Below are 12,595 nucleotides of genomic sequence, written 5' to 3'. Positions count from 1 at the left end.
GCATACATCTTCTACACACAGCACGGACTCACTTCATACACGTGATCTTTTGAGAGGTGTATCCTCACTTATTTAAGTTCATAGGCACATACACGGCAGTTGAGTATGTGTCCTTTACCCCACCCCGAAATAGGCCCTTTCACAGATAAGAATATACAGTGCTGAGCTCCCTGAGTCACGTCGTAACCTTATCGTTCAATTGGAGACGAAATTTAAAGTCGTTGAAGTATCGTGTGAGACAGTGTGTCAGGCAGGCACCACTTCCCACACCGCTCACGTCACGTGCATTTAATGGTAGGTAGAACAGGGACGTCATGAGATAAGGTCGACAGACAAGTCTGCTTGAATACTTCACACAGGCACCCACCCTACTAACCTCTTTCACCTTACTAACCTACTGTATGTACTATAGATTGTCCCTCGTCTTGCTTAACATACAATCTCGCCAAAATCTCGCACGACGTACCAGTACAGTGAGTATGGTTTAGTTTTATTTCGTTCGACTGTTCGTCCCATAAATCAAACTTCGCGTGTCCGCCTGACTAACCCCCGGCTTGTGCTGGCGTGGCTGCTGCTACTGAATGACCTGTTTGTTCATGGGTAAACTGACGCTTGTCTCTGCAATATATATATATATATATATATATATATATATATATATATATATATATATATATATATATATATACACACACTGGTATAATACTGTTAAGTTCATGGATATGAAGCGTTCTTTCACCCCTTTTTTTTCAGCTCTGCCTGTTACTGTACTTATATATTCATGGGCTTTAACGTTGATAATGATTACCACATGCGGTGAATGACATGTCTGCAGGTGTGCGTAGAAAACTGTATGGTAAAACCCAGAGTGCCGGAGAGCGTGGACGATCGTGTGAGGGCGACCAGTGGATTTAGCGTGCGGACAGTTAGCTGGTTTGGTGTGGTGTGGGAACTGAACGGTACCGGGTGGTTGTTGCAGGACCTGTAAGCGGGTCATTCCGGTGTGTGTGCTTGTTAATCATCTTGGAACCATGCACCTGTCCCTCCCGCTGACGTAATTCAGTTTAAAAAAAAAAGAAAAAAAGCATTAGCTGTCACTTTCCCCTCATGGGTTACGTCTGTTCGACAACCCTATGTAGTGAGAACGAATCACACGATGTGTGGTAACCGTTACTGCAGATGCCCGGGGCCTCGTCACGCTTGGGAGGGGGGGGGGTTGCTGAAGCTTCAGGCTAGTTACGAGGTCGGAGGAGGAGCTTACGGTAGCCTCAGTGACCCTGCCCGCGTCCTGATGCATCTCTCGTTGTGGGAAAGTAAACAATGTCTGAAGTTTTCAAGTCTCAGAACACATCGTGGCATAGACGCCGACGGTCGGCGAGATCGTTAACGGCTGGAAACGCACCCACGGCTGGTTACACTCAGCTTGTTCCTTTTAATGGTTATAAGAATGTGGCCCGCGGGCTCACGGCCGGCCAGACACACACGCTCAACGCTCCCGGTGAAGTCCCAAGAACCCTATATCCGCTTTGTGCTCCGGGTAAGGGCGGTTATCCGGGTTCAGAAGCAGGGACGCACGACCTTCGCGATATCATCGGCGGCGTTGCTGTCCCCGGAACCCTCTTGGACGACCTACTTTACCCATCAGGATCCTGGCCGATGCCATATGGCCAGTCATTGAGCCCCTCCTCCACGTAGAGGTGCATCTACGGCACAAGATATATCCTGTCATATTTAATAGTGTTTACCAACGGAAACAGGGAATAAATTCGAGGTAAGCTCCCATGACCACATGTTTGATGAGAACAGAGATCATGGAACAATTACACACCTCGCATCTGCGCTCCCAAACCCACCTCGCCTCACGATTCTCAAGTCTGTAACTGCCGTCTTTCCTGGAGCAGCCTCCTCTTTCAGTTGTGTTCGTGGTTTATCCCCTTCTCCTCCCTCCCTCTCTGAAACACCGTCGACTCTCCTCCTCAACTTTACCTACACACACACACACACACACACACACACACACACACACACACACACACACACACACACACTAGTCACGTGACTATTAGTCCCAAGTGTAAATATGAGGGAGCTGTTCCCAGGGGAAGGGGAGTATTGAGGGAGGGGTAAAGCAGGACTTAGGGGAGAACCAGTAAATGAGGAAATCAACTTTCTGTCTATTTAGGGGAACGTAATCAAATCCTCACGTTTGTTGCAACTTGTGGCTTTTTTTTTTTTTTGTCTTGAAAAGTTAATTTTCATCATCGTGTTGGAGTTCACAAGACATTGATTTACAACTTTTTTTTCTTTGCAAGAAAGGCAGAAAATATTTCCATACATAACTTGGAGAGCTTGTCTGACGTACGTACGTACATTACAGGTTGAAATTTGTGAAAGTTAAGGGAAATAATTCCTCTCTTTGAAAGTACGTTTGCCACGAGAATGATGTGGGAGATCGACTGTAAAATGGACATCCTAATCAACGCATGTAAAAATAACGAGTTTACCGTTGTCGGAGTCAAAATTTCAAGTAAAAACCTTTCTAATATGGCATTACACATACCCTCGATGTTCTCCTCTCTTCTGACACGACCTTTTTTTTTTTTTTTTTTTTCGTGCTAACTTGGCATAAATGTTGGATCGTTAGCCCTTTGTCAGGGGTTGATGGAGTGTAGAGCGTGATTGCATCCTCCCTTGACGGAGATTTTTCATACTCGTATTGGAACTTCCCCGGTGAATTTTGGTAAGGTTCATCTCCATTTCCCCTTGTCGATTTTTTTTTTGATGAGCTGACCGTATCAAACAATTCGCCCTACATCACCATTTGCCTGGGCTCTCGTATTAGTACTAGATAGAGTGCTGAATTGTAACTGTAATGCTGAATTGTCCATGTACGTAACTTAACCTCATGAACACGACGTGTAAGGGTCAAGCCAAGGAATGTGCACGCCATCACAATGAATAGCCACTCAATTGTTCCGTCGTCCTCAGCAGTTCAAGAAGTAAACGAAGCCGTAACTGTAGTTTCTAAGGCATACTTTAAGAAAACGAGTGAATGGGATATTTATATCGGCTAAGGATTGTGAGAATTAGTACGGGATGGATAACGGATGAATGAATATTTCATAAGATTAAAGGGTGTAAGAAAAGTTATATTTATGTGCGCAACAAAATCACTTTCACTAGAACGCATAAAACCTCGTGCAAACACGAACGTTACTGACCGACGCGTACTTCACGCACGCACACTCGCACAGCCTCGCGGCAAATTCCACATCGGCATCAATACACTCGCAAGCATTTTTAAACAGTGTGAGTACACATCAGTGTGGGCACACTTCCCGATATACACACCCACACACATGAGAGAAAGTTTCGTGGTCTCTGAGACCCGAAGGTCGCTCGGGAAATACGATTCCGTATGTTGGCATCATGGTTAGCGTGGATCCCAGCAATTCGGGTTTGCGGGATATATGGGCGACATTAATTCTTGTAATATCCTGTGGTGACATAAATCTTGTGCATCTGGTGTGTCTTTGGATATTTTTTTCTTTTCCCGGATGAAGAAGTGATATAATTAATGACATACGATAAACCAGTGCTTAGGATAAGGTTTTGTTTCATATAACAAAATCACTCCATGTTTTATGAAGAGAGAGATGCTCTTTAATGGGGTTAAGCTAGGCTGCGTTGTGTCCGGATACTAATATGATTTTGATATCCAACAGGTACAGTTTATTGGATCTTTTTAGGTGTGTAATTGATATCTCATTTTTTGCTCCCTCAGGTCGTGACAGTAATTGTCCATTATTGACATTACACTTTTCATCTGCATTTTAGAGCTTTGATTCGACACAGTTGAAAGTAATATTTAGAGCAAAAAATCCAGATTAGTAATAAAAGTGATCGTGATATGTAAAAGTGTTTTTGTGAATGCAGTAGAAAAAAAAATTGTTTTGGCAACGTCATCATAAGAATCAGACCACTGCTTCTGGCGCTTCAGTGTTTATGAAGCCCCTGTAAGACTGGTTCTGGCTGGTCAAGTCTGAGCGCGTATGTGATCCCCATTGGTTAAACCGGGCTAATCTGTGCTCCTGGTTCATCATTCCAAGCTCACTCAGGCTGCTGATTACTTAACCACTGGGTACACAAGCACTTGCAAAAATTAATCCTTTAACGGAGGATCAAAGTGAACTGATATTTACTTAGGGGAAAAAAATTGTGCTGCAGATTGAAAAGGACAGTGAACCCATTTTGATCTCATTTATTAACAAAAGGAAAATCCAACCCTCCCAAATATTCCTCACGCTGAGGGTAAGGGTAGTTGTGAACGTCCTCCACCAGCGTTTGTGTCATCACAACTGGTGTGTAGCGAGGGTTGCTGGCGCGGACTGGAGGGAGGATTAGCGTTCCCCCCCGGCCACCCCTGCTACTGCTACTCTTCCCTCGTCTCCTGCCATCCACTTACTGGTATTGTGACTACCACCATCCTGTAGGTGACCGTCTTCATCTTCGTCAGTTCATTATGGTGAGTACCACTGCTTTTTTTAGCTCAACTCTTACGCGTGAATGACATATGTTTATGTATGCATGCGATTCCCTTTAATTAATTACTAATATGAGTAAGTGGTGTGAAGTTTTAGTATAACGAATGTGTTTTGTTGCTAGACTTTTTTATTTTTTCATATTGTATGGTTCTATATCGATTTTATTCTCACAGCGGAGGGACAGCGGTTTTTAGTTGAGAACGAATCACTTGCCATGATGCATTTGTAGCTCAGCCTTTCATTACAGTCTTGACCAACTCCACGCTGTACAGATGTCTCTCGTCACTTGACATCACGGAAGCAAACCTTACCAGAAGGTTCGGTAGTGGATCGCAAGGCAGAGCCACAGTCTGTTGCTGGCGGGCTCCCGACCAGGTACATACATACGCCTGCCTGCAATTCATATTTTTATTCTTTTTTCGTGTTTCAGGTTCCCTTACACCGGGGCTCTTGTTTAGATCAGAGTCATCAAAATTTCGGGATGGGATTCCAGCGCACTGATAAACGACATGAAACTGAGGGGGAAATGGGTTTGCAATTGGGCGCTTCGAATGCCGTTTGACTTGAATGAAATTGGAAGGCAGGATATGATTGGATGGTGTGAATACTTGGACGATGCAGTGCTATTGAACGGCTTGCTGCCGATGAACATTAGGAATGCAGACGATAGAGTTCGAGTGCTATTAGACAGAGAACGATAGAGGCATGTCTCTCTGGGATTGATTTAAGAATTTGTAATACTGCTGGACATAGATATCGTAATCAGTACTGTAAATGTATTTTGGGCTTTTAGTTGTTATCAGTATGGAGGATTCGATTGGCTGGCTGACTGGGTTGCACAGGATCCTTCAAAATACATCTGCAGATGACTGGGTGCCACGGACTTAGCCAGGGCCTCACATTGACAGCACATGCAATACGCACGAAGAAAAAAATAGTAAATGAACGCGGGACTTATTTATAAGAAGTAGATAAATCCTAAAGACGTAATGGTTGACTGTACAAAATCCATTTTTTTTTTTTTTTTTTACATTAGAGGCTCTGGTCACGGACAAAACTTCACATTAAGGCCGGGCCTTAATAGAAATACAGTGGTTAATGAAAGGGAAAAAGAAGAGAGAAGGGAAAGTATTTACCAAATTTTGGATGAAGTGAAAAAGTTGTCTTTCAAAATGTGCCAGGTCATAGTTACTGGGAAAGAGGATACAGAGTTCCAATGCTTCGAGGTGTAGGGAAAGAAACAGTTATCAAACCGACCCACCCTTTAGTTGCCAACGACCACATAGTAATCATAAGACGCAGCAGCTTGCCGAATATTTACGTGGTCTTTGCTCGCGGTGGGGGCCACTGATAAAGCCAGCTGGGAGCAAAAAACCCAAAGTAATACCTATAGAAGAGAAAACGGTGAACCAACATTGCGGACAGGGCATGTTCAGAACCTGGAGGGACGCCGTTGGTGATGGGAGATAGGTGAGGAGGCTGATCCTTCAACAACCATGGAGATAGATCGGCCAGAGAGGAAGCTAGATATCAGGGGGGGGGGGGCGCTTTAGAGATGATAACCCGGTACAGAGGGTTTGGATACGTCAAGGGCAACTACATAGGATTCCCCAGAATCTTTCAGGGATGATGACTAGACGTTACTAAGAAAATAAAGAATAGCACCAGTGAATGTCGCCTTACGGAAACCATATTGGTGATTAGAGAGAAGACTTGTAAGATTCAAGGTCTCTAAGGATATGGGAATTGAGGAGGGATTCAAAGACTTTTGAAATGGTAGATGTCAAAGCAACAGGACGATAGCTAGAGGGGTTAGAACAGTCACCCTTCTTAGGGTTGGGATGTCTCAACGCATGCTTCCATGAGGGAAACGTTCTGGTTTTTAAACAGATACTGAACAGACGAGTAAGCACAGGTGCAAGTTCAGAGGCACACTTTCAGTACACGGGATAAGCCTTGCTAGTGGAGAGAGAGAGAGAGAGAGAGAGAGAGAGAGAGAGAGAGAGAGAGAGAGAGAGAGAGAGAGAGAGAGAGGCGTTTTTCCAACAGTTCGAAAATAGTTTACGGGAGTTTACGGGCAGGGGCATAGGATTTGTAAGAGGAGCATCAGGGGGTGAAGGAATGTTAGAGTCATCCAAGGTAAAAGTAAGGGAGAAACGGGAACCACAGAGTCGCTTTGTTTACGGGACACACAACTATAGTACCTTCAGAACGGAAAAGTGAGGGGGAAAAGTAGGGCGACAGGAGTTAGCGAATATCCTTGCCACAATACTTTTTATGATATTTATTACCAACAGCTGTACACAAGTAGACGGGTCCTTGGTGAAGTGTAGGTCTACAAGTGGGTGTTCCTCCCCACCAGGATTACTGCTCCCCCGGTTATCATCACCCCTTACCTGGGGGAGGAATGACATTCTTTGTGAAACTTCTGAAATGTGCATGTCATACATCTCAATAAAGCAGCCACGGTGGGGATTACAGTGTCCTCGGTTGGTGTTGGTCTCCGGGAGCAAATACGGAAGAGAAAACATTCAAACATCTTGTAATTGTCTGTGGTGGGGTAGGGGACTTGTAGCATGGTGAGGGTGGTGGACAGCACGAACAAGGGGGAGGGCACGAGAAGAATATTTTTACACCATGATTTACTTACACGAAGGCTATCTTGTAAGTGATGTGGCTCAGTCTGGACTTAGCATCAGTCCTTGCTGGCTTGAGAAGGCATGCAGTAGTTTGCTGAATGTCACAATCAAGACCAAAAAGATATACCCGAGAGTAAACACCCGGGGCCAGGTAGTTTTTAGTTCGCTACCTTTGTCACAAACAGTATCGACCGTCAAGCGGAGAACTTCACAGCTTCATCTTTGCTTCAGTATTGTCTTTCATATTTTTGTCATGATTGCTAGAGATATTCAGGGATGAATCCACTTGGTATGGTAAATCATTTACGTCGACCAGATGCACTAGTGTTCCCAGTACTGAGCTGTGAGTAACCACACAAGTGGGCAGACAGCCGCGTCTTGGACTCGCACCCGGGCTGGCCCACGGGGGTGTGTTCGTTTGTGGAATTCACACATTTGAACAACAACAACAACAACCAGGGACGCCAGACTAGTAAGCGAGCGTTACTTGATACCCTGATCAGGTTTTGGGTCCACTAGTTTTCCCTCGAAGATTAACCGAGTTATAAAACTCGATTAAAGACTTAGTAGAGTTTCGTGTCAAGTTCCATCCAGCGCTTTACCTGGAGAGGCTTTCGAGAGGTTCCTCCACACCACACCACTTCAAGCATAACCCGGGAGGCTTTTGTATGCATGTCAATGGACCTGTTGCTGTACCCGACCCCGGGAGTCTTTCAGAGATGGGCTGCCATCCTCCTGGTCCATCCTGGAGCAGCAGCAGGAGAAGGAGGGAGAATAACCCCGGAAGACTGCATGTGAGGTCACACAGTAACCCTCAGGTGGTCAGTAATTGTGGTGAAGGCCTGCCTTAGGGTGGGAGGGAGGGAGTAGGAGGGAGTATCATGCAGTAATTAGGGGTTCAGGGTGTGGGGTGAGGGGGAGGGAGGGATGGTCGGAGGTAGTGGTATGATCAAACAATAGATCGTGACCCAGCGAGTCAACGCTTTATCTTCTTGTTTTGTCACGTTTTCCTCGAAGTTCAGGATCAGACTGTGGAGATTATAATCATCACCTTTAGTCACGACAGAGGTGGGCGGAGGAAGGATGGCGTCGCAGAGAGTCTGAAAAAATACGAAAAAATGTTGATGCACGTGAAACAGGCGGTGGACGACGGCGCGGCGTGGAAGGACGTACGATTTTTTTTTTTATTCTGTTGATCATAGGCGCGTGACGTGATGGGATCGCGGGGTGTCCGTATTGATCTCTGATTATTGATGCGTGTGGGGCATGATGAGGTCCTGGGACACATGGCCGGAGAATATACGACCCCTCGACCTTCGGTGGACCGGGCGGGAGTGAGAGTTTCCTGGTGGATGGTGTGGCGGTGTGTTGTGGCCGGCGGCGACGCCGTGCCCGCAAGGCTTATGTGGCGCTACTGCCGTTGCTCCCCGTCTGGGGGAGAGGGACTCTAGCGCGGGGGTACGGGAGGAGGAGAGGTAAGAAAATGGAGAGAGGGAGATGCTGGTGGTAGAAGGAGGCATAGAAAGAGGAGGGAAAGAAATACAGATAAAGGTGAGGAGGGGTAGTCTCCTGTCTGGTCCTTACCCCACTGAAGCCTGGGGAAGGAAGGCAGAGGGTGAATGTTCGACCTCTCGTAGCCGGCCTGACTACAGCCTTGTTATATCCCTCCATCCCTCTCCCTCCCGCCTCTCCCACGCCCACACTCCCTACCCCAAGCTCTCCCCGCTTCACCTTCAGCAGCAGTCTGCGACTATTCATTACAGGACGGCTCGGGAATATTAACAGGCCAGTTGCCGGAGTTATTTGCACGGGGATCCGAACACCTGGAGGGAGGCAGTGTGTGGAGGGGATGAGCACCTAGTTAGGGACTGTTTCAAGTTATTTCTATGATATCAACAGCAGGTGAAGGTTAGCATTTGATAAGGTCATGGTATAAATCTTTTCCATGCCTCCAGTTCCCATATTTTTGTTTCGTTTTTTCCTCCGTATTTCAAAATTTCCGTTTTCAGTTGACATGGTAACATGGTTGTGTTTGCGTCATAAAAACCCCCAGTGTTTATTTCAGGTGTGTTAATGGACTATACAAGTGTATTGTTTTGTGGATTTTATGAAATAAGATTGTGCCGTTTTAAATATTGTACTGATTTACTGATTTGTGGGTACAAAAAAGTTATATTAATGTGCAATGTGTAGTTGTTAATACAGTCGGGTTTTCATGCAAAATAGTTTTGAAATGGATCAGTGTAAAGAAGCTAAGCGCGTTGCACGTGTAAGAAGTATTTGCTATGCTGCTATTTATATATTTGTTGAACAAGATACTTTTGTCACGTTTAACTAACGTCGTGCGTTCACGTATGTAAATAGAACTTGTATGTGTTTTTAAAAGCAGATGTGAATAGTAGTTTTCATCTAGAAAAAGAAGACCAGTAAAGTGGCTTGCTACATTTACCTGACTCGCGGTGGCTTGCTCGTTGAGACGCTAGGTAGGCACACAGGCACACAGAGTGGTGTGGGGTTGTAAGCGACCTAATATTAAGATAGGCTGTGTGAGGTTGTGGGCGGCCATATGGGGTTGGGGTGGTGGGTGAGCATCGTGAGTTTTCGGGCGGCCGTGAGGGGTGGTGGGTGACTTGTGTGTGGTTGTAGATGGCTGTGTGGATGGTGGTAGGTGGCTATGAATTGTGATGAATGGTTCTATAGGATGGTTGGTCGTCACACGGAGTCCTCTCGGCGGTCGACTGGAACCCTGGTTGACGAAAATGTCCATCAGCTGCCGCTCGCGTTGTACGAAGCCCCGCTGGAACGTGACACCCCCTCGCTACCCCTGTAATGAAATCACTCGCAGCTTGTATCCCTGTGGTGCTGACTAGCGATCTTACCCTTCAGTGTGTGGGCGTAGATAATGATGCGTGATGACCCTGGGACGGATTCCGTGAATGGCTCGGGTACATGGACCGCTCGCTGGTGGGAGCGTGGAGGAGTTGATCTGTTGTTTCCTGTAATTTTATTCGTCAGTGTCGGTATGACTTCCTGGAGACGATTGGAATATAATGTTACACTCCGCGTGGCGTAAAGGCGGTTTCCCGACTCCTTTTTGTCTGAAGGAACAACCTTCCTGGAGCTCATTTAGTACTTCATAACAAATGTGCGATTTCCTTGTTGCTCGTATATTTTTTTTTTCCTGGAATGTTAGTTGGTCTGTTCTCACAACAAAGCAGAGGAGGAGAAGATGGAGGCTGCGAAATCTAAAGACGAGAGGCAGAGCCAGTGAGAGCACTTGTCTAAGCACTTACCTTCTCGACCAGATGATTACTCGTTGGCCAGTATCACCTATTAAGGTGAGCGAGATTACATGGTCGGGAAACGAACAAAGATCGTTCACAGTCCACTTTGACTTTTGGAAATTAAAATTACTGGGATCGACTGAAGATAACTTGAACTTCATTCGTGTGGAGTGCCGACGGGAGAGATACGCTGCGATGTACGTGGAAGGTCCGGCAAGATATGTTCCCGGATGTACATTGGAAAAAAAATAGTCTGCATTGGACTGACTGGCATGAAAGGCAGACTAAATGAAACACCGACGAAACAGAAAATGAAGAGTACATGAGTGCGGTTGAAAAACAAACATTCGGATTCAGACACTGTTCAACGCTTTGCTTCGAACATTTAGAGACAATATGGACGAACCAGTTTCGGATTCAAGAACCCGCCGGATAAGTATCTGCCAAGTATCTATGAACGGCTTGGCGGTTAAGTGGATACGTGGACCAGCGGGCAGCGGCCCTAGACAGCCTGACTGAGTAAAGAAACAGCAGATCAATCAGTGGAGGGGAAGAAAAGCTGTTCTGATCGACGTAATATATACACGACACGCATATTGCTCGGTAGGTTAACACAGCGTCAAGAAACATAGTGAGCCAAGTCCAGACCAGCTTCCTTGGCCCAGCCCGGGCTTTGGGGGGTAGAAGACCTCCCCTAAGACTACTTCAAGTAATCATCGGGAAGTTGATTAGATGCTGCGGGAAATTGTTGATATATTTATTGAACGTACCAACAGTGGGAGTGCTGAGCGTGAGTGCGGTTGATACCACACCAAACCAACCCCGTGAGACAAGGAGGCTCCTCACTCATCGCCTTGTGATTTCCGATTGCTTTTAAGTGTTCAGTGTGGGAGTGATTGGGGTCATGACCTCAGTAGGGATAGCCGTATTTGTGTCCCCCACATCCTACTCCTCTCCTCCCCGCTACAGGTACAGGTGCTTTACTCCTCATTACTACAGGTGCGGGACACTTTCCTTCCCCCCCCCCCCATCCTACAGGAACAAGACCTCCTCCCCTGTTATTAGGAAGAGGACCTACCCTCTGCTACAGGAGCATTTGCTCCTCTTCCCATGCTACAAGAGCAGGCCCTCCTTCATCCTGCTACAGAAGCAGGTCGCTCTTACCTGCTACAGGAATAGCTCCCCCCCCCCCCTGCTAGAGGAGTTGGTCCTCCCCCTGCCACAGAAGGAGGTCCTCCTCCTCCTCCTCCCCTGGGTGGGTGGAGCACCGCCACCACCACCATCAGGCTCTGCCGTAGCCCCAACTCCCGAGCCACGTCATTTCCGCCACTAACCTTCATGCCTTTGCTTGTGTTTCCTCTCTGGTCATTGTTGTCTGAGGCGCTTTTAGTTTGACTTGGCTCTTGTTGTTATTTCTCTACTGTCAGATTGTTGCCTTTATCAGTGTAGACATGCGTCATGTTTGCAGGTACATCCTAAGTATATGTTATGTAAACAAACTCCAGGTGGGGAGCAGATGTGAGGTATCAAGGGCTGGTGGCTGGCAGGCCCCACCAGGTCTTGCACTTGGTGGTGGTGTCGTGGGCTGGTGGCTTACCCTAGGTCTTGCACATGGTGCTTGTGCTTGTGATTTTATCCTGGGTGGCCACTTTCGAATCCTCCCTAAGCCATACTGCGCAGCCTGGGAGCCTCTCGATTTTATTTTTCTTATGTAAGTTCAAAGTGCTGAACCTGTGCCACTTGTTTAATGCAAGGCCTCTCCAGAGAGTGTAAAATTGAGCGCAAATATGAAGATTATCGAGTCGTTGTTCTGTGCGCCAGAGTGTGTTGGTAGCAGGAAGTTCGACCAGAGTCGTGTGGTGGCGTGTCCCACAGTCCAGCCTTGTAGCGACCCCGCACAAGGTAATGTCATCCCATAGAGAAAGTCGTTCACGTGGACCCGTTCTCTATTCTGGCGCTACCCGAGCACCATGAATTGTTAATTGCGTAGTGTGTGTGTGTGTGTGTGTGTGTGTGTGTGTGTCTCCCTAGTATACTGGGGGAGGGAAACGGAGGTGCGGTTATTACCCAGGAGGGAGACAGCGCCCATATTTCAGCCGGCCATGCACGTACGGGGGGGCTCCCCGGA

At 46.7% G+C, this 12,595-nt stretch overlaps 1 protein-coding gene across 5 annotated transcripts in view; it reads left to right on the top strand.

Annotated features, from left to right (window-relative positions):
* Positions 1-12,595, top strand: part of spri (Src homology 2 domain-containing protein sprint) — a 558,675-nt gene that overhangs the window by 18,336 nt on the left and 527,744 nt on the right. For all 5 annotated transcript variants that reach the window (XM_071661634.1, XM_071661630.1, XM_071661633.1 and 2 more), the window contains exon 2: positions 3,785-4,525. Coding sequence is in view for 4 of the 5 variants with exons in the window: in XM_071661630.1 (XP_071517731.1) it covers positions 4,523-4,525 (3 nt within the window). In the remaining variant the exon portion in view is untranslated. The remainder of the gene's footprint in view (positions 1-3,784; positions 4,526-12,595) is intronic.

The sequence above is a fragment of the Panulirus ornatus genome, chromosome 5, assembly GCF_036320965.1.
Source record: "Panulirus ornatus isolate Po-2019 chromosome 5, ASM3632096v1, whole genome shotgun sequence".
NCBI classification, from domain to species: domain Eukaryota; kingdom Metazoa; phylum Arthropoda; class Malacostraca; order Decapoda; family Palinuridae; genus Panulirus; species Panulirus ornatus.
This window is presented reverse-complemented; position numbering and strand designations above follow the sequence as displayed.